At 39.5% G+C, this 23,046-nt stretch overlaps 1 protein-coding gene across 4 annotated transcripts in view; it reads left to right on the forward strand.

Moving 5' to 3' along the window:
• Positions 1–23,046, forward strand: part of Hapln1 (hyaluronan and proteoglycan link protein 1) — an 83,040-nt gene that overhangs the window by 35,907 nt on the left and 24,087 nt on the right. For 2 of the 4 annotated variants that reach the window (XM_060377744.1, XM_060377745.1), the window contains exon 2: positions 19,960–20,083. In XM_060377744.1, the coding sequence (XP_060233727.1) occupies positions 19,984–20,083 (100 nt within the window). In that variant the 5' untranslated portion in view covers positions 19,960–19,983. Of the gene's footprint in view, positions 1–18,965; positions 18,985–19,184; positions 19,375–19,959; positions 20,084–23,046 lie in introns of those variants that run through there. The other 2 variants (XM_060377746.1, XM_021659974.2) reach the window with 2 other exon arrangements.

Here is a 23,046-nt window from a genome sequence, read left to right on the forward strand (position 1 = left end):
TAGTAGTATGTAAATGAAAATTGATTTCCAAGTACATTGCTGTTGCCAAGCTCTAACACTGATGACTAATATAGTAGGGTTCTAGATGAGCAATACAGTAGTCTTAGAGTAGGGTTTCTGTTCTAGTTTGGTTTCTGTTGCTGTGTTAAAACACTGACCAAAATCAACGTGGGAAAAGAAGGGGTCTGTGTTGCTTATGGGCTACAGGACAGGGTAGCCAGTTCAGAAATTCAAGTAGGAACTTGGAAGCAAGAACTGAAGCAGAGACCATGAAAGAATGCTGCTCACTGGCTGCTCCTTCTGGTTTGCTCAGCTACTCCTTATGTAGCCAGGCCCACCAGGAATGATAGGAGAACAGTGGGTTGGGCCTCCCTGCATACATTAGCAAGCACACAGCTGCAAACATGGCCACAGACCATCTGATGGAGACAATTCCTCAACTGAAGAAACCTATTCCGGGTGACTCCAGTTGTGTCACATTGACAATAATTAACCAGAGGTTTTGTTGGTGGTGGTGGGTTTTTGTTGTTGTTGTTTTACATGTTGTCAATACCTTTGCTTTTAGAGGCTGTGTTCTCATAATTGCATTTCATTCTCTTACGTTTTAGGTTTGCATATACTTGCTAGTTAGAAGAGGTAGGGTGTTTCAAAGTCACCAGTACACACATAATGCCCAAGTATCACTTGACCAGCATTGATGAGAATGTGGTTCCTCAGAGGAAGTGCTCATGGAATGATCATCATCTTCTATAAAAATTATAGAAGACTGAAACTTATTTGTGACCACTATTCTGTTTTGCTTTGTTTGGCTCGTTTGGGGCTGCTTATTGACTTTTAATCTGATCAGTACCCAACCAAATACCCTATCACTCCAGTAGTGCTCCCATCAGCATAGTCATGAAACTTTCCATACAATTCTTGGAACTACAGCAAACAAATTGGGAGTTTTCTATTGATACAAGTAATTATGAGATTGGTGGCCATTATGAAGTAAGGATCTGTGAAAGGGTGTGGCTTTTAATAAATTTTAGAATAGTGAGGAAGAATGGAGCCTAAGTTTCCTTCATTTTTTTTCAGAAAATATTGCCAATATTTTATTTAACACAATCATTACCATAAGCTATTTAATTTTGAGTTTATGGCAAGACTAATATGTATATATAATAAAGATTTATACATTTTTATTGTTGTTATTTTTTAATTTATTTACTTTTTATTAATTACAGTTTATTAACTTTGTATCCCAGACTTAGCTCCCTCCCTCATCCCCTCCCAATCCAACCCTCCACCCACATCTCCTTCCATGCCCCTTCCCAAGTCCACCTACAGGGGAGGTACTCCTTCCCTTCCATTTGACGCTAGGTCTCATCAGGACTGGCTACATTGTCTTCCCCTGTGGCCTGGTAAGGCTGCTCCCCACTCAGGGGGAGGTGATCAAAGAGCCAGCTACTGAATTCATGTCAGAGACAGTCCCTGTTCCCATTACTAGGTAACCCACTTAGACACTGCACTGCAATGGGCTATATCTGTGCAGGGTTTCTAGGTTATATCCATGAATGTACCTTGGTTGGAGTATCAGTCTCAGAAAAGAATCCTGTGCCCAGATTTTTGGGTTCTGTTGCTCTCCTTGTGGAGCTCCTGTCCTCTCCAGGTCGTTCTCTCTACCCTTTCTTTCTTAGGATTCCCTGCACTTTGCCCAAAGTTTGGCTATGAGTCTCAGCACCTGCTTTGATACCTTGCTGGGTAGTCTTTCAAAGGACCTCAGTAGTGAGCTCCTGTCCTGTTGCCTGTTTTCTTCCTCTTCTGATGTTGGATCCATTTGCCTTTCTGAATGAGGATTGATCATCTTACCCAGGGTCTTACTTCTTGCTTCGCTTCTTTAAATATGCAGATTTTAGTATGTTTATCCTGTATTATATGTCTAGTATCCACTTATAAGCGAGTATATACCGTGTGTGTCTCTCTGCTTTTGGGATATCTCACTCAGGATGATCTTTTCTAGTTCCCAACATTTGCCTGCAAATTTCAGGATTTCCTTGTTTTTAATTGCTGAGTAGTATTCCATTGTGTAAAAGTACCACAATTTCTGTATCCATTCCTCAACTGAGGGACATCTGGTTTGTTTCTGGCTATTCCGAATAAACCTGCTACAAACATGGTTAAGCAAATTTCCTTGGTGTATACTTGAGCATCTTTTGGATATATGCCTAGGAGTGCTATAACTGGATCTTGAGGCAGCACTATTCCTAACTATCTAAGGATTTTGAAAGTGATTGTACAAGTTTACATTCCAAGCAGCAATGGAGGAGGGTTCCCCTTTCTCTACATCCTCTCCAGCATGTGTTGTCACTTGAGTTTTTGATCTTAGCCACTCTTATGGGTGTAAGGTGAAACCTCAGGGTTGTTTTGATTTTCATCTCACTGATGACTAAGGAAGTTGAGCATTTCTTTAAGTGATTTATACACATTTTAAGCCTATATAAACATTACAGTTAAAAAAAACTTTGCTGTTTATAAGCTGCAAATACATTTATAAAGATTTTTTTTGTCTTGGATGGTCACTTTATCTAAGTTGGTTAAATAATTTTACTTGCTTTTGTTTTATTTTGTTTTTCAAGACAGTTTCTCTGTGAAGCCTTTGCTGTCCTTTGTCCTAGACTCACTTTGTAGGGAGGCAGACCAGGAACTCACAGAGATCTGACTGCCTCTGCCTCCCCAAGTGCTGGGATTACAGGTGTGTGCCACCACATCTGGCTTTCACTTGCTTTTAAATTCAGTACTTCGTGGGAAGTTCTGAGAATCTTTTGAAGAGTTACAAATACTCTCAGATACCCGTGTGATTTAGAAACCACGGGTCTCAAGAAATGGCTCTATACATAAAGTGTTTGCTACATGAGCATGAGGACATGAGCATAAATCTCTAGTGTCCATGGAAAATGCCAGACATGTCAGCACTTGTCTGTGTGGGATTGTTCTGTTTTAGTTCTGTTTGGTTGGGTTTTGTGGCTCTCTACAGAGCAGAGATAGGCAAATCCTGGGGAATTTGCTAGGCAACCATCCTAACAAAAACTCTAAGCACAGGCTCAGTGTCTCAAATGCTAGGATGGATAAGTAAGTGATTGATGAATACTTCTGGAGATCAGTCTGGCTTTCGTATGTACTCGTACAGATGAACACATTCGTATTCACACTTGCACACACACACACAACACAGAAACATGCAAAAGTACTACATAAACTTTAAAAATAATTAAGATTAACTTTTAGATAGCATGCTGCCTCACAAAAAGTTCGGCAGTCACTGGATCTCTTCTAAGAAAGATTATTGCTGACTAGTGTATTGTCCTGGGCCCTGTGCTCTGTAGACACCGTTAGAGGACGAAACATGCTATGTTGCACATAGACTAATGAACTTAATTGCAAAGAAATAATGCTTCACCCTGGGGTGCTGAGCAGTAGCAGACCAGCATGGAGTCTTCTAAAGCTGTCTGTAATGGGGCACTGAAAAAGATGCCACATAGGAGAGGGAGAGAAGTCTCTGCTACCAGAGATATTTAATAGATCTTTGTGTTTGATGGCTCAGCACAGTCAGCCCTCAGTAAATCACTGATCACTAATGTTTTGTCAGGTGATTTAAGGCCTTCTCAAGCTCCTCATGATCGATTCTGTGCTTAACACAGATGTGAATTGTCTAGTTCATGTGTGTCAGCTCTGTCCAAATTTCTGTGGAAAGCGATGGTGAGCTTCTTGTTGGGCTCTGCGTCACGCCGATGTAGACAATGGGCTCTGTCACACCTGTGATGGCGGCAGAGCTTCCCACAGATGATCTGCAGCTGCATTTTCAGAGCCTGTGGAATTGTGGTGTTTACTTGACAGCTGCTCACATTTCGAGCTTGTAAACAAACAGTAAAACTGTACATAAGATGTAATCTTCTGGCTTTGTTAGCTCTCGTAGAAACACTTTCAAAAGGAATTTAGTTCAAGTGACATTACAATTTTCTTTTCCATGAAAATCCTCTTCTAAAACTGACTCAAATTATGAAACCTGTAACTAAGAGATTTGTGTTCATTTATTTGTATGCATAGATATTTTGTACTAAACTCATAGGTATGCAGCCCACATTTCAAAGAAGCCTAAAACATCTCAACAGTTTTATTTCTATATTATAATATGAAGGGATACTTATTCCTCTTTGTAAAAGGTAATATAAAAGAGCAACTTAAAAGGAAGTTGCTTTGCTTTACTTGTTTTTTTTTTCTTTTATTTTATACGATCAAAGCTCTTAGTTTCTTTAAAATTAGTATAAATGTTTACATTGTTAGCTAAAGGGGCCTACCAAAGTTTTTTAAATGCTTCCAATATCCATTCAAATTGTAATTTACTAGAAAATAGGTTCTGTTTAGCTTATTTTTATTATTTTTTTAAGTTAACAATATCCTAGTCAGTGTTCCATGTCAGTTATGCATTTGACATATACATGACATACATGAAGAAAACTATTTTGAGTTAAAAGGTGTACTGTTCAGTATAATGCACTGATATGGATATCACTGGGCTATTGATTGTCAGATCGAGTATGAATGAAATCTATGAGACGGTATCTTTCCCAAGCTCATATGCTCAACCTACACACCATTTAAAAGTTGTGCTTCTTTAGTTAGTGAGATGTCTCAACACACACACTTGCCTCAAAGAAACCTGAGCCTAGTCCCTAGAGACCATGTAAAGGCAGGAGAGGACAGGCTTCACAGAGATGTCAGCTAACCTCTATATGAATATCTTTATGTGCACATTCTCACATGTGTATACACACACAGAAATAGAGAGAAGAAATAAATGTTTTAAATTGTTTCACTATTTAGGCAATTTCTTTTTCTTAAGGAAGTGTAAAAATAAATATATATTTTCTTTGTATTGTCATTTCACAAATTATATTAAATTATATTATAATCTCAAAAATTTTAAGTATTTTTTAAAGATGACAAGAGAAATGTTTTTCCCAGGGAAGAGCACACCAATTGGTTATCCAGTACCAATGGCCATCCCTGAAACATACCTACAGCATGCAGACTAAGCACGTTGGTTTTATATATTTAGGAATTTAGAAACCCACACGCAGTTGTATGTGTATGTACGTTTTCAGGGCTGGCCTTCTGCACTGGATAATCAAGTGGCGTGACCTCCCCTTGAAAAAACTGTTTCTCCTGTCATTTTTTTTTAATAAAAGGTATTTAAATTTGTAGTATGAAACAATTTCATCATTTCTTCCTTCTGTTGTCTTTCTCCCAAACCTCCCATGTGTACTACCGTCATTTTTTAACTATTTTGTGTGTATGCATGTATTCCTAGATTCCTAAGTATGCAAAAAAAAAAAAAAAACCTGCTCAGTCTACATTCTTGTATGTATGTTTTCAGGGCTGGTACTGGATAACCAACTGGTGTGCCCTTACCTGAGACTGTTTCTTCTGTCTCAGCATTCTTTGGTTGCCCGTAGCTCTTTGTCTAGGACTGAGACATTAAGAATTGTCCCCTGGAGTTGCAAATCAAAACGACCCTGAGGTTTCACCTTACACCCATCAAAATGGCTAAGATCAAAAACTTATGTTACAATACATGCTGGAGAGGATGTAAAGAAAGGGGAACCCTCCTCATTGTTGGTGGGAATGTAAACTTGTACAACCACTTTGGAAATCTATCTGGTGCTTTCTCAATTAGGAATAGTGCTTCCTCAAGATCCAGCTATATCCTAGGCATATATCCAAAATATGCTCAAGTATACAAGAAGGACATTTGTTCAACCATGTTTGTAAAAGCTTTATTTGTAATAGCCAGAACCTGGAAACAACCCAGATGTCCCTCAACAGAGGAATGGATACAGAAATTGTGGTACATTTACACAATGAAATACTACTCAGCAATTAAAAACAAGGAAAACATGAAATTTGAAGGCAAATGATGGGAACTAGAAAAGATCATCCTGAATGAGGTATCCCAGAAACAGAAAGACACATGTGGTATATACACACTTATAAGTGTATACTAGACCTCTAATATATAATAAAGCTACAAAAATCTGTACACCTAAAGAAGCTGAGCTAGAAGGTGGATCCTGGGTAAGATGATCAATCCTCACTCAGAAAGGCAAACAGGATGGACATTGGAAGAAGGAGAAAACAGGAAACAAGACAGGAGCCTACCACAGAGAGCCTTGAAAGACTCTGCCCAACATTGTATCAAAGCAGATACTGAGACTCATAAACAAACTTTGGTCAGAGTGCAAGGCATCTTAGAAAAGAACAGGGAGATAATAAGACCTGGAAGGAACAAGAGCGCCACAAGGAGAGCAACAGAACCAAAATATCTGGACATAGGGGTATTTTCTGAGACTGATACGCCAACCAAGGACCATGCCTGGATACAACCTAGAACCCTTGCTCAGATGTAGCCCATGGCACATCAGTATACAAGTGGGTTCTCTAGTAAGGGGAACAGGGGCTGTCTCTAACATGAACTCATGGGCTGGTTCTTTGACTGCCTCCCTCTGATGGGGGAGAAGCCCTGCCAGGCCACAGATTAGAACAATGCAGCCAGTCCTGAGGAGACTTGAGGGTCAGAGGGAAGGGGAGGAGGACCTTCCCTATCTGTGGACTTGGAAAGGGGCATAGGAGGGGATGAGGGAGGGAAGGTGAGATTGGGAGAGAATGAGAAACGGGCTACAGCTGGGATACAAAGTGAATAAACTGTAATTAATATAGAAAAAAGCTGTCCCCTGTCAGTGCTATTGCACCAGTTAGTGTCATCCTTAGTGAGATTGTGTCTGGGCAGCCATGTTGATAAGATTACACAGGCACAGCTGCCGACCATACAGAGAGCCAGTCTCAGGGCACACTTTCTGATCCTTTGGCTCTTATAATATCTCTACTCCCTGTTCCCCAGTGTTCCGTGACCCTTAGGTATGAGAATTATTTTTAGACATATCTATTGAGACTGAGCCCCATGACTCTGCATGTTGATTGTTGTGGTTCTCTGAAATAGTCTCTATCTGCTCTATCTGGTACAAAAAAGGTTTTCTTGATACAGGATGAGAACTATACTTCTCTGTGAGTATAAGGATAAACATTCAGAGTACAGTTAAGGACTATGCTGGCTGCAGCTTCTGCTCCAGAATGCATGACTTCATTCGGCCTAGATATTTGTCTAGGTTTCCAGTACCAGGTGTATCTTCCTTCTTGTTGAGCAGATCTCAAGTCCAATTACAGGACTATTGTTTACTACTGAGGTACCATGCCATGTTGTTATAGCTGTGGTTTACAGGCGACCTAGCAGGTTGGGGCTGTGGTCTACTTCCCTTCTTTATACTTTGCAAGGCATGTTCTATCACCGAATGCTCGTTCTCAGGGAGGAGGCTTTCAGCTCAGATCAGTTTTTGGGGCCTCTGGGCCCTGTGTCTGAAGTGTATGGTGTCCTCACGGATAGGGAAATTATCTTTGACACAGGCAGAGGAAACCAAGGACAAGAGTGTGCAATGTTTCTGAAGTCTCTTGGACACCCGAAACACTACTCAGAAGGGAGCTTCTCCTGCCGGTGTTACGGTTCTTTGGAGTAGCATTGCCAACCCTGATAGGAAAATTTTGTTTAACACACACACACACACACACATTTATACACTGACTTATTGTACTATAGGTATTTTAAGCAGCAGTTTGTGGTATTATTTTTCATGACTTTTTCAAATGAAGTGTTGTTTTATCCACATCACTTCTCCTGTATTTATCTCCTCCCCCCCATAATTAGAGCTCCTTCATTTGTCCCTTTAGATCACTAGTACCCTGCTGTTCTCCCCCTGTTGCTCTTTCTCCACCTCATCTCCATAATGGTCCCTTTTTGCTTTCCTAGTTTCTACAGGACTCACATCTGGAAATCTGGAGCTAGGGATATAAAATAAGAGTGAATATGTGATGTCTGTCTTTCCAGGTCTGGGTATGATCTTTTCTAGTCCCATCCACTTACCTGCAATGTTAAGTTTTCTTTACAGCTAAACAGTATTCCAGAGTATACATGCACTGCATTTTCATTATCTATTTCCTAGCTAAAGGATATGTACGAATAGCAAGGGCACATGCTAGATTCATATTTAGTTGTTTGTAGGATTCTCCACACTGATTTCCCTGTGGATGAAAAACAGTTTTCAATATCTAACAATGAACGAGGGTTTCCTTTCTCCCACACCTACTCCAGCATTTGTCGATGGTTGTTTTTTTATGATATATCAAACTTTATTGGATATACTAAGTATAATTCAACACTAATTAAAGTAGGAGATTTTTTCTTCAAGAGTCCACAAGATCAAGGTTTTTTCTTTTTCTTTTCTTTTTTGAAATATCTCTTTATTAATTATTTTTTGATAGTTGTTTTGGTGATAGAAAATTACTATAGTTTTGGCCCACCAATCACCTAAGGCTCAAATAAGCCAATGAAAAGTTTGAGTCAATGTACTTTATGAAAGGTTGGTGAGCTCAAAAAAACTCAGTCAATATTTTCCAAGAGAGGTCTAACAACAAGCCAGCCAAGAATAAAGAATTGAATTGTCACTTAAGCATTATTGATACCATCCTATAAAAAAAAACTGCAAATGTTTTTGCTTAGATAAGCAGTCCTAAAATGCAGTGTAAGAAAGAAGAATTTAGAACACAAACTTCAGTAAAGAACAAGGAGGAGGAGGAGGAAGAAAGGAGGAGGAAAAGGAGAAGAGTCATGGTAACAGAATGGGGGAAGAGAAGGGAATAATCTATAATTTTGTCCTTTCCATTTCTGCCATCCCTGCTAAAAATAAATAATAATAATAGTAAAATTACTAATGTATGATTTTGATGCTGTTTCAACTGAACAATAAAAACATGATGACAACTGTTGCATGGCTCTTCCCTCTTCCTGTGTCATACAACTAGAACATGACTGGCCAACGAGTGAAAATAAGTTGTGCCTTTTCTTTATTCCACTCATATTACATCTTCCTATCCCCCTAGGACAGCCTCAGTTTACAGGCCATAGTTACAGAAAGTTCTGTGAGCTCTCTTGCCTGATTTGGATAGTCAATAATCTTGTGATCCTGATAACTTATGAAAAGTTCAACTAATATAATAACACAGAAGGAAGAAAAGACATGAAATCAGAAAGGATGAGTAAAAGTTACAGTGATAAATAGATAAACACAACTATAGAAAACACACGAAAATTGACAGAAATGTGAACATTTTATGAGAAAAATATCAAAGTAACTGATTTCAAAACATAGAAAAGGAAACAAAAAAATTATTCAGTGCTCTAAAAATGCAGGCTTTTAAGTTACAAGGCTCCTGGTTCTAGTGCTTGTATTTGACTGCAATAATTAACTGAGATTTCTGAAACTGTAATCCAGAGAAGAAACCACAAATGGTGGAAACATGTAGAATGAAGTCACAAAACTGAACAATTTCTATTTAACCGCTTTAGGCATGCTTACCTCTTCTTCAGCAAAAATGGCGGGAATTGAAAATCCCAAAGTGGTTGTACAAGTTCAGGACCTCCCCATCAGTGGACTTGGAAAGCAGCAGGGAGGAGATGAGGGAGGGTAGGATTGGGAGGGAATGAGGGAGCGGGCCACAGCTGGGATACAGAGTTAATAAACTGTAACTGATATTAAAAAAATAAAAATTTAACCTGTCCTGTTCCCTGTTTTCTCCCTCTTCCGATGTCCATTGCATTTGCATTTCTGAATGAACATTGAGCATCTTACCAGGGTCCTCCTTCTTGATTAGCTTCCTTAGTTGTACAGGTTTTAGTAAGATTATCCTATATTATATGTCTAATATCCACTTATGAGTGAGTCTATACCCTGTGTGTCTTTCTACTTCTGGGTTATCTCACTCAGGATGTTCTTTTCTAGATCCCACATTTGCCTGCAAATTTCATGATGTCTTTGTTTTTAATTGCAGAATAGTATTCCATTGTGTAGATGTACCACAATTTCTGTATCCATTCCTCAACTGAGGGATATCTGGGTTGTTTCCAGCTTCTGGCTATTACAAATAAAGCCGCTATGAACATGGTTGAGCAAATGTCTTGTATACTTGAACATCTTTTGGATATATGCCTAGGAGTGGTATAGTTGGATCTTGAGGTAGCACTCTTCCTAATTGTCTGAGTCTATCACAGAGGGCCTCTGAAAGACTACCCAGCAGGGTATCAAAACATGCTGAGATTCATACCAAACTTCAGGCAGAGTGCAGGGAGTTTTATGAAAGAAGGGGAAGATAGAAAGACCTGGAAGGAAGAGAAGCTCCACAAGGATAGCAACAGAACAAAAACATCTGGACATAGGGGTCTTTTCTGAGACTGATACTCCAACCAAGGATCATATGTGGAGATAACCTAGAACTCATGCATAGAAGTAGCCAATGGCAGCTCTGTCCAAGAGGGTTGCCTAGTAAGAGGAACAGGGACTGTCTCTCACATTGAACTCAGTGGCCAGCTCTTTGATTACCTTCCCCTGAGGGGAGAGCAGCCTTACCATTCCACAGAAGAAAACAAAGAAGCCAGTCCTTGCTGTAGCCAGCCAGGCAGAGTCCAATGGTTCTTGAGTCGGGAGTGAGGATTAATATTAATAAAATAAACACACAGCACACAGGAAACTTTTTAAAGGTCCAGACTCGACAGCCACAGCAAAAGGCAGGCTGCAGCAAGCAGCAAGTCTCAAGTCTCTGCCTCCTCCTCTGCCTCCAGCCCTCTGACCTCTTTTATTGTCAGCAGTTACCTTTAGCCAGTAAAACATCTCAGAACAATGGATTAATTTGCACAAGGAGCCTGAGGAAGAGGTGTGACCCTCACCAAGCTCTCCCACCTGCTGTCACAAACAAAAGGAGATAGACTTGCAAGTTCTCCTTTGCCATTAGTAAAGGCCTCCTAAAAGCCATCTCTCAGCCGAGATTTAAATATCAAAGCAGGCCGCTGGAGTCAAGGCTCCCGACAAGTCCTGATAGACTAGAGTCAGATGGAAGGGGAGGAGGACCTCCCCTATCATTGGACTGGGTGAGGGCCGTGGGAGGAGAAGAAGGAGGGAACGTGGGATTGGGAGGGGTCGGGGAGGTGTCTACAGCTGGGATACAAAGTGAATAAACAGTAATTAATAAAAATAAAATAAAAATTAAAAAAGAAAATCCCATTAAATAGTAAATTTAACAGAAGACACCCCATGAAATCACCCCAAGATGACTGATCAAATGTAAACTGAGCAATGATGATATCAGCGGACATGCCAGCATGGACAGGGAGAGGTACGCAGGACATACACAAAGAGCTGAGGAAACTGAGGAAAGCTGGTAAGAGGATCTACCCAGGAAACAGCACACCAACTGGTTGTGCGGCTCCAAATGGTCAGCATGGAAAACATGTATGTAAGAGGCATCATTTGGACTGCACATATTATGTCTGGGACTATACATGTATAAACATACACATAGATACATGCAATAGTATTTAGTGAAAAAAGGCCAGGCCAGGAAGTTGAAAAGAGTGGGTAGGGGTTACAGAAGGGTTTGGAGAGAGAAAAGGGAAGTAAATAATGTTATAGTATAATCTCAAAAAAGTGTAATTCACAAATATGGTAGTTCACCTAAAATAAACTAAGTAAAAATTAGGAAGAACTGGGATTTAGCTCAGTTGGTTCTGATCTCTGAAACTATATAAAACTGAGGTGCATGCCTGTAATCTAATCCCAGCAGGGAGCTGGAGGCCAGAGGAGCAGAAGTTCAAGCTCAGCCTTGATTACTAGAAGCTTAAGATCAGCCTGTTGGCTTACTAATGACAATAAAAATGAGGTTTGCCTTGTTAGGGAGGGAGGAGAAGAATCTGCTCCTAATTCCTCCTTTCCCTTTCTGCCACTGCATCCTTCCTTGAGGTGCATAGCTGCCAGTTTCGATAAGGGAAACGTCATTCTAAACCATGGAAGGAACTGAGTTTTCTCTTGGAAATGACATACATCGACATTCGTTTTTGGATATGAAAATGTAATGTGATATGCATTTAGTTTCAGAATTTTATTTCCTCAAGCTTAGAAACAATGTACCTAACAGTCACCATTTGTTAGTCATTTTCTCCCCACACACCTCTTCCTTTCATGTTGAGTGGCTTCTTCCTTTTCACTCTATTAATATGCCAGGCACTTTCCTCCATGTTTTCTAGCCCGTTCCTTCCCCCTGTTTGTCTTGGTAGGAAAAACTATAAATACAGCTATGTATCAGAGGGATCAAATTTCCCAGTGAGATATTATGAAGGAACAGTATTATGTGATGTGCTGAACCTTTAAGAGAACTGTATTTCCACAAAATAGCAGCTGTCTCAATTTATACAAACTAAATTAAGGCAAGTAGTGCTTTGATGTCAATTTTATTTTTATCTTTGTTAACTATGATTAGATGAGAATCTTTTTAAATGAATAAAGCTTTTACTCACTTTTTAACAAATGTAGTAAGCATTGAGTTTGTTTTAAGAAATAAGAAAATTATTTATCTAACTTTTATTTTACAGAAGGCAAATCAGTAAGTATAAATATACTTTCTTGTGTTCTAAAGGAATATATTTAATTTCAAAAGCAATACAATATAGAAATAAAAAGAATGATGAAACTAGAGAAAAAAAAAACACAAATGAGGTCACACCATTATTGCCAAAGACTGGGGACTCTCACAAGTTCAACCACACAAGCTAGGTAAGAGCCCACTACCTTGAAGGCTTAAGCCCTCCAGGCTTAGGCCCTCCTCAGAGGTAAGCATCAGAACTGCAGGGGTGTGGAGGGGAAAGATACAAACCCTCCCCAAAGTTTATGACTCACTGCACTTTCAAGGCACCAAGAGCCTGTGCTTTGCACAAGGCCCTGGGTGCTCCGGGCTCCAGAACAATTTGACATCTCAGCTCAATCAGATAGCAGGCTTAGAGGAAGACACAGCTGCTCCTGAGATGTAAATCGCTTTCATTTGACAATTTTGTTATAGTTATTTATTCATGAAAATTGACCAGATTTCAAGTAGGCTGTCTATCTGATTAAAAAAAAAATTCCTTAGTCTCTGTAGCTATTTTTCTGGAATATTTTCTAACCAGGGAGAAATTGTCTTCATTCTTGTTTTATGCCCATGAACCTCTGACACAACACCTAGTAAAAAAGTAAATGTTTATTTGGAAGGATGGCAGGAGTTCATACTCCTCATTTCTAGGATTTCACCTCTTCCTGTCAACCAAATGGACAAATCACACCAAGGACAATAAAGCAATACATTTCCATAGCCAAATTAGAGAGAAAGGCAGTGAGGAGGAAGGGCTGTGGCTGGGGCAGGACAGACTAGTGGAGAGTCACTCTGTCACCTGTGCTTCTACAAGGCTGTGCTGTGTGATAGGTCTAAGACCCCCCTGAGCAGAATGCTGACCCTTCCATGTTTCTCTTAGGGAGTATTATCATCATATAATTGAGCAATGTACATGGGCTTGGTTTGGCTTGTTTGTCTTAGCTTTTATGTTCTTTCCCTAATCATGGCTTCTTTCTTGAAAATTTATCTGTGTTGCAAGCAGCTCTACATTGTGCAACTGACCACTTTAGGATCAGACTGTTGGTATTATTTTTATATTTTTATTTCAGACTATTAGAATTTTACTTTGGGCTGAGTGGTGGTAGCTCTTGTCTTCAATCCCAGCATGCGGGAGGCAGAGGGAGGTAGTTCTCTGGGTTAGAGGCCAGCCTGGTCATAGAGCAAGTTTCAGGAAAGCCAGAACTGCACAGAGAAACCCTGTCTCAAAAAGAAAAAAAGGAAGGAAGGAAGGAAGGGAGAGAGGGAGGGAGAGAGGGAGGGAGGGAGGGAAGGAGGAAGGGAAGGAAGGAAGGAAGGAAGGAAGGAAGGAAGGAAGGAAGGAAGGAAGGAAGGGGGAATAGAATAGAATGGAGCAGAATAAAACAGCACAGAGCAGAGCAGAACAGAACAGAGCAGCAGTAGGAAATTTATTTAAAAAAATAAACAATTGCACTTTCAAAACGATATCCTGCTTCCCAATGGTGCTTACTTATCACCAAAAGAAAACTGTGAAGTTACATGATTCCCGTCTGTTTTCTGTTCTTATCATGTTTATTCACATATTTATGGAGGGTCCCTGAGGATACGCGTGTGAAGTGGAAATCAGAGGACAGCTTGCATGTGGCAGTTATCTCACCTCCCATGTGGAACCGGTTTACCATTCTCTCACTATCCCTTCCGTCTTCATCCCAACACCTCCTGCAGGCAGGACAAAACTTGGGTCCAAGGTTTATGGGCAGGTTGTTGACACTTTCCCTGCACTGGAAGTCCCAATTGGCTACAGGAGGTGGCTCCTTCAGCCAGGGTTACCCCATAGACTTTTGGGGACCTTTCCTGGGAATGAAGCTTAAGAGGAAGTATATTTAACAAATGAGCCATCTGATGGACCATATGTTTTTCTTAATTTTTATTTTTTTATTATATATTTTATATTTATATTTTAAAATATTTATATTTAAAATATATATTTATTTTTATATTTTTATTTTTTATTTTAATTACAGTTTGTTCACTTTGTATTCCAGCTGTCGCCCCTCCCTCACTCCCTCCCAGTCCTGTCCACCTTTCCTCATCTGTTTTTACTAAGTGTTTGAGAATTTCAGGCAGTGTGTTTTGATCATGTTTATTACCTCCCCCAACTCCTTCCTGATCCATTACCTACTACCATTACCTTCCTACTCACTCAACTTTGAGTTTTCTTCTTTTAAAAAAACCAGTCAAGTCTACTTTGTACTCAGGAGTGGGGCCTGGCGTGGGGACCAGTGTACCAGAAGTCACATCATTAAACTGACTTCTCTCCCAGAATAATTACTATGTTCTCCCCTAGAGCCTGAGTTCCAACTCGTGGAGGAGGTCTTAGATGCAATCAGAAAGTGTTTGGTTACTCCCGTAGCATTCATGCCACTATTGCAGTAGCTGCACCTACCGTACCCGGTCAACCATTGTTGTACCTCACCGGTGTCAGAGCTACGTGATATTGATGATTACTTTTCTGCCCCAATAGCATGCACAGTGCCTTCCACCAGTGGGAATGAAACTTCTAGGTCATTACCAGCATAATTTCTTGTTCTTTCTTTCTTTCTTTCTTTCTTTCTTTCTTTCTTTCTTTCTATTGATTCACTTTGTATCCCTCTGTAGCCCTCTTCCCTCATACCCTCCCAGCCCCTTCCCCAGTCCACTGATAGAGGAGGACCTTCTGCCTTCTATCTGACCCTAACCTATCAGATTTCATCAAGGCTGTCTGCATCATCTTCCTCTGTGGCCTGGTAAGGCTGCTCCCCACAGGGGGAGGTGATCAAAGAGCTGGCCACAGAGTTCATGTCAGGGAAAGCCCCTGCCCCCTTTACTAAAGAATCCACTTGGAAACTGAGCAGTCTACGGGCTTCCTCTGAGCAGGGATTCTAGTTCTTCTCCATGCATGATCTTGGTTGGAGTATCAGTCTCTGCAGGCCACCCTGGGCCCAGGTTTTTCAGAGAATTCTCAACAGAGGAATATTGAATGGCAGAAAAACACTTAAAGAAATGTTCAACATCCTTAGTCATCAGAGAAATGCAAATCAAAACAACCCTGAGAGTCTACCTCACACCCATCAGAATGGCTAAGATCAAAAACCCAAGGGATGACAAATGCTGGAGAGGTTGTGGAGAATGGGGCAGCCTCCTCCATTGCTGGTGGGAATGTAACCTTGTACAACCACTTACACAATGGAATACTACACAGCAATTAAAAACAAGGAGATGGTGAAATTTTCAGGCAAATGGTGTTAACTAGAAAGATCACCCTGAGTGAGGTAACCCAGAAGCAGAAGACACATAAGTACATAATCACTTACAAGTGGATATTAGCCGTATCATATAAAATAAGCATACTAAATTCTACAGTTCTAAAGACGCTAAACAAGGAGGACCCTAGGGAAGAGGCTGAAGTCTCACTCAGAAGGGCAAAGAGGATGAACACCAGAAGAGGAAGAAAACAAGGAACACGACAGGAGCCTTTCACGGGGGCCTCTGAAAGGCTCTACCCTGCAGTGTATCAAAACAGAGGCTGACACTCATAGACAAATGTTGGACAGAGTACAGGGAACCTTATGGAAGAAGGGGGAGATAGAAAGACCTGGAGGGGACCCGAGCTCCAGCTTTATTTCTTAATTCCTCTTGTTCTAATAATCAGTTATGTGGTAGCTTCAGCAACAGGGTCTTACCATCAAGTATGGAGGGTATCCAAGAGCATTCATAGTACCCAATAATGTTTGGTAATATAGGGGACCCATTAGCCAGCAACTCAAAAAAATCACTATTTCTGACACTGGGATTTTTAATTGCTAGCATGCAATGTCAGCTTGGGATATTACCCCAAGGAATAACATAGCTCCATGAATACAAAGGCATGCTTCTACCTATATAGTGTTATACACCCCACACATGAGTGTTTCTACATTACTAGGATTTCATACAACTGTTTTTAAAAGCCTTCAGTGTTAATTATCCTTCATATATTCCTTTCTTTATTCCACCTTCCCATCCTCAACCCTATTTAATTCTTTTTGTTCCATTATTTCCTTTTTCCTCCATATACTCTCATACGTAAGCATTCGCACACACAGCACACACAGCACAGCACAATGCATATGTGTTCATTACACATACCAATACAGAGACACACAAAATAAAAACAAACATGCTTTTTTAAAAAGACTGTCAATGTGCGAATTTCTGACAAAGTGTAAATGTTAATAACAGCTGGTTACATAAAAGTATCCCTAATTTCCTGAATTCTACTGTCACTAAAAACTGGAAGATTTCACTTGACATACACGGATATTCCAAAAAGATATCATTAGAAGTAAGAGTCAGATTCATTCATTCACTCCCACGACCACCAATGTCGACCTCATCTGTTGGGGACCAGCACGTAGATCCATGGTTTAGCAATGTGATCAAGGGGCTCAGCCTGGGATTCAGAGCCTGCTCGGCTTGCAGTTTGCTCCAACTCCTGGCAACTGTGTCCCTAAATTTTTCTTTTCTGATTTTCTGATCATTAAAATGGTTGTTGTTCTGATAACTTCCCTGTACCTGTCTGAAGTGCACTAACACGAGTGTGAATACTCCAGAGTATTCATTCGTATATGCCACTGTATTAATCAGGACTCACCACACATGAGTCATTTCCTTAGAGTCTTCAAAGATGATGTATATATTTGTGTGTGCCTAAATATGAGCCACCAAGCAGATACATGTCATCACCTCTGTATCATAAATGAGTCAGGGACATTGGTGATAGGAAACACACCAGCAGTCTGTCCATTATATAACCATGGAACATTATATTCACATATGACAGACCTCAAAGTACTAATTTTATAGTTGTTTCAAAGCAATATGCATACATTAAGAGATAAGAAAAATAGCAAATAGGTCTCCATAACAAAAAAGTAAGTAAGCACAACTAAAAAAGTAGAACTGTTTTTGCCTAAAGGTAAAACAACAGATGTGTAACGCTGAGCACAAGGACTGACTACAGCAGGAAAATGAAAATATTTGTTTCTTACCATTGGCCACAATTGGCAATACACACGACATAGGACATGGCAAAGAAGAGAAAAGTAATTAAAAGAAATTGCAATTATTTATCATCGTTATCATCATTGTCACATTCTCACCATATTTGCATTTCGGAACTAGGCTATGAGGCATCTTCTTAACTCAATAAAATGCACCTTTAGTGATATGTTTGAATACTATGCTATGGAATTAAAAGAGCTATATCCATCCATGTCTTTCTATCTTTCTATCATCTGTCTATCTATTATCTATCTATATCTAGCTGCTAGCTAGCTAGTGTTTATCTACCTGTCCAGCTAACTATCTAACAACTTTTATGTCTATCTAGATCTTACATATATTATGATTTAAGGTAAAAATTATTCAAGGCAACTAAAAAATTGAATTAGTAAATTCACATACATTTAGACATGTGCATATTTATAGCTCCCCATGAATTAAGCTATATCACAGTGATATGAAAATTAATCTAGCAAATCTCTACCTTTACTCATTTTACCCTTTTTCTAGAACGGGTTTTCTTTTTGTTGTTGAAATTGCATTTTTATTTAATTTTTTTTTTTTACAATGCATAATTTTCTCTTTCATGACACCTAGGGCAAGCAGATAGCACAGCATGCCCTGACTAGTGCTGGACTGGTGTTTCATATTTGTATAGCTATCTCAATAATATTAAGAATTATAGACAAAGTCACCTCTCTCCTAATTGTTCACCTTCATCACATTTGGGTTGACAATAGGCAATACTTGTTAGCTATAGCCTTATAGACAAAGTCATTGGTACAAAAACACATTTTACAAAACCCTTAGGGAAACAAAGTTCTGAAAATGAGATTAGTAAATTAGGTAGAATTTTGAAGAAACCACACTTGGTTCAGAAAACAAATGAGCCGTACATCCAACTTCTTCCTGTGATGTAATAAAGAGAAGAAATGCCAGCCAACATGAAAGGTTGAGGCAACAGCAAGCATTCTGAGGCAGAACTGCAGAGAAGTGCATGTTCGGTCCCCGAGGCCTGGGGAAGTCCTGCAAAGCCATGGTAGAGCTAGAGCGCACCTCACCCTTAAGGGCCTCCCGGAACAGGCAGCAAACTCATTAACATAATTATGCTAGCGATCCAGGCTTTCCTGGAAAAACAAACAAAAAACAAAAAACAAATTAGTGTGAGAAGAAGAACTCTGCAATTTCAGTTTTTAAAATACCCAGTATTGTTAAAACTGCTCTGTGTGTGGTAGCAAAAGAGAATCTTGGTGTTTGCCTCAGCTTTTACATTGGAACAGAAACTATACTGAAATTCTTCCCTGTAAATCCTGCCAAGGATGAAAGGTTTGTATTGCTTGAAATTACTTTTCGGTCCTTCCAATAACAAAGTTTTAGGGGGTGCGGGGTCCTGTCCTCTCTTATCAAGTCTGTCAGGGCTGAAGGACAGGCAAAGGGTGACTGCCTCTTTCCTTAGGATCAGAGCTAAGCCTCCCTTCTATTTATTTCAGCTCTTCATTTGCCTAATTGCCCTGTGAGCCCGGCAGGAACATTCCCCTGCAGGGCTGCCTGACTGCAGAGACCCTACTAACACTCTAGGTTGGTGCGTCAGCACTTTAGCTTGGGATGAATGAAAAAATCCATCAGTATGACTGCAATGCTGTACCATACATAGTTCTAATCTAGCTTGTTCACATTCCCAACTCTTCACCACAGAACCCAGCAGTGGTTATGATGGTAAGTCAATCTATAGCAAATCGGCTGCTTCTGATTAATTTTTTTTTGTCCTCTTTTCTATTTAGAACAACCAAATCTAACCTGCTTAGGAAGCCACATGTGCAATGAATGATGATGCCACGGCTCATGCAAATATTCTTTATTTGCTCCGGTCTAAGATTCAGTTCCTAATTAGGCTGGCTAGATAAATAACCATAAATAAATGTGTCAAATTGCTCTTTTGTTAACTTATACTCCCAACTTGGTGGGTTAATGTTTTAAGAGAGTATTTGCTGCTTACTAAAGCTCTGTCTAACTCTCTGTAAGTATTCATGCCAAAAAGCACACAGTGTCTTAAATTTCTGGATTTACAATTCTGCAAAGACAGAGTTAAACACTGTTTGGTCTCTGACTGCCTCAGAAGTACTGAAATATTTCAAAGCTCGGCCGTCAGCTCTCAGAGGCTGGCACGGTAACTTTCTGAACTGATGGGGTTAAACATTCTTAGAGACCCATTCCATGATGATAAGGCGGTAATGATTTGTGCAGTGCAATGCTCCAAAGGGTTCCGAGATTCTCAAGCCTCTCTGTATGTGATCCTCACAGTGAAGAAGAGTCAGGGCTCCGAGGATGAAGCGTCTACTTTTCCTGGTGCTGATTTCAGTCTGTTGGGCTGACCACCTTTCAGACAGCTACACTCCGGATCAAGACAGAGTCATTCACATCCAAGGTAAGAAAGCACAAATTCTCAAACGAACATCAGACAAATGTTCAGTTACTTACAGTTGAGATGTTTGATGCTTGTGAATGTCTGTTCTGCTGCATAAACTTTTCCTCCCCTTTCTGCTAATTAGTAAGCATGCTTGTGGTGCATGGAAGCTAATGCATGAGGGGCCGTTAGAACTTTGGAACAAGTGAAGTTGGGCAGCTTAAGAACGGCCAACTGCAGTGAGCTGATGCAGTTAACTTCAAGCTGTTCACTGTGGTTGGTATCTTTAAGTAGCATGGAGTGCATGAAGTTCATTTAAACGCAAGATGAACGGGAGAGCTACAGAGCAGCCAAACTTAGCGTGTAAGGTCATTGTGTCACAGTAGTTGCTTAATGATTGAGAGAAGCAATGCAAGTAAGGAAAATGTCAAACCAGCTATGGCTGGGAAATAGGAGCTTTTCCTCTTACAGTTTCTGTGTGAGGCTTTCGTTACCATGGACCAATATACTAGCCCTGCATATTTCTGTTGAGCTCAGCTGATCCTCAGAGAGCTGTAGCAAAGCTAGTGGCTGCAGTATAATGCAGCTCTTTCGTCAGTTTAAGCTTCTGTAGAGGGATGTCCTGCAATGAGAGAACTGGAGACTTATGCAATAAGGAGAGAGGCAGGAGTCTTGCACCTGCCCTTGGATGCTAAGTAATTAAACTAAGAATTTCAGAATGTAACAGTTTAAATGTATAATGTTAGTAATTTTAGATAAGTTCAATTTGAGGACCAGAAACATTTTAAGTTTGCTAAAAGACATAAAAGAGCAAGTTATAATTTCAAGGTCAAAAGTGTAGTCTCAGAAAACTATATTCACTAATAAAAAAAAAAAGCAAGACTTGTGAAGGTCATTTAACAGTGCAAATCTGGTAGAAATACTATCCTGTAAATGTTTTGGCAGTCAGGAGTAGGATTTCTAATTAATCTGTCTCTGAGTATTTTAGCACATCCTTTTCAGTTTTGTTTGATTCCAGGCAGCTTTATTTTTTCATTGTTGAAGCATGAAAAGAAATTATATAACCGTAAATTCTCCTCTGCAAGCTGCTAACTCAGCTGTTTTCTTAATATATGTATTAGAATCAAAGTGCCTTCCCAAAGGCTGTAATGTGTTTACACGCTGTGGTTACTGATGAAGAATAGCATCCTTTTAACTTCTAGTCACAGAATTCAATTGAGCACACCTAGGAATACTGAATCATTAGTAATAGCAACTTTAATCTAATATAAAATATTATTTACATAACCATGCTCTCAACTTACAAGATCTACTCAAGTTATAGCATTAATCATGTGATCCAATTAGTCTATGTGAAACCTAATGAATGAAAGTATTACTTTAAAAATATACTATTTACTGACTTATTCATGTTAGAGTAAGGTTATTTGAAGAAGAAAAATCCATATAGGCCAGCGCTCAAAATCCCATGTGTTTGTTGAAATTTAGTTAAAAGGGACTGTAACCCAAAGTACCCGAGTTATTCAAATGATTTCATACACTGTTGGATTGTTTCCAAATGCCTTGATAGTCCACTTTATTTCAATTGTAAATTCATATTCTTAGAAAGTGTAGGTTGCCCTGGAAGAATTACTTAAAGCTTTCAAGTGATGCTACTACCAAACCTATATTTTCTGATAGAAATTAACATGGAAATTGTGGCTTAGGTCATAGCATTGTGAAATTCTCCTCATAGATCAGAACTGATTATTCTAAAGTTGCTCAAATAACTATCCCGACTAGTCCCCCTTCTCCATTTTTCTTACAGCATTACCATTCACATTGAAGTTTCAAAGTACAGAGCTCTGAGAATCCATGTCCAATTGTCATGCTTTAGTTTCAATTATCTCTTACAATACAACTATAAACCTCAGAACAGTAAGGAAACAAAACAGCAGAAGTACTAGTTTACTTTTTCATATTTAAACTTCATTTGTAATAACCCAGAAAAATTAAAGAAATTGAAATCCTCATAAAATAGTATAGCCATTTGTACCCCAAGGATTAAATTGGCTGTCTGAACCTCAAAGTACCAAATTGTTCTGATAAGCAGTTTGGTTTCACAAAGGTAGGAAAAAAAATTTAGAATTTTCATTATTATGGAAATATATTTTACGTCCTTAATCCATCATTAATGTTCTATTTTATATTCAAAATTCCCCAAGCAAAACTCAATGGCTGAAGTAAAGCTATGTGTCCTTCAGTTCTCCTTAGATACCTTGGTACAGATGCTTGACATTTTACTGATTTCTCCTTGAGCCTCTCACATCAGACTCACCTACTTGAATTTCTGGTGACACCTTTACAGCTTTGTTGTAGATTTTATAGAAATACAGACATAGGAATGTTTAATCTAGCAAAAGAAAGGGGAAGGAAAGAAGAAGGAATGAAGAGAAAGAAAGGAAAGGAGAGAAGGAATGAGATAGGAGTAGAAGAAAGACAGGCAGGAAATAAAATCCTGAGCATAGAGCATAGACCTCATTTGGTGCAGTGCACACTGGACAAGCCTGAGGACCCGATTCTGAATCCCCAGTACCCACATAAAGAGCCAGAGATTGCAGCATTCTGTAGCCCCAGCACTGTGCGGAGAAGGGAATCGGAGACAGATGGATTTCTGGAGCTCATTGACTAGACAGCCCAGCCTAGCCAGTGGGCTCCAGATTCCGTGAGAAAGCTAGACTCAAAAACATAGAAAACAAAAAATAATAATACTAATAAGGAAGATGAACCTCTGTCCTCCAAATGTATACACACAAGCATTCATTCACATATATACCATTGTACACATAAATTTAACACATATACACTAACACACATAGGCACAGAAAGCTGCTGACTACACATGAATATATATGCATTACACACTTTACTTTGCCAGTATTTATAATTTCTGGTTCATATCTAATATATTTACTTCTGTACAGGCTTTTAAGAATCTGTTCATT

The sequence above is a fragment of the Meriones unguiculatus genome, chromosome 2 (assembly GCF_030254825.1).
Source record: "Meriones unguiculatus strain TT.TT164.6M chromosome 2, Bangor_MerUng_6.1, whole genome shotgun sequence".
In the NCBI taxonomy this organism is placed as follows: domain Eukaryota; kingdom Metazoa; phylum Chordata; class Mammalia; order Rodentia; family Muridae; genus Meriones; species Meriones unguiculatus.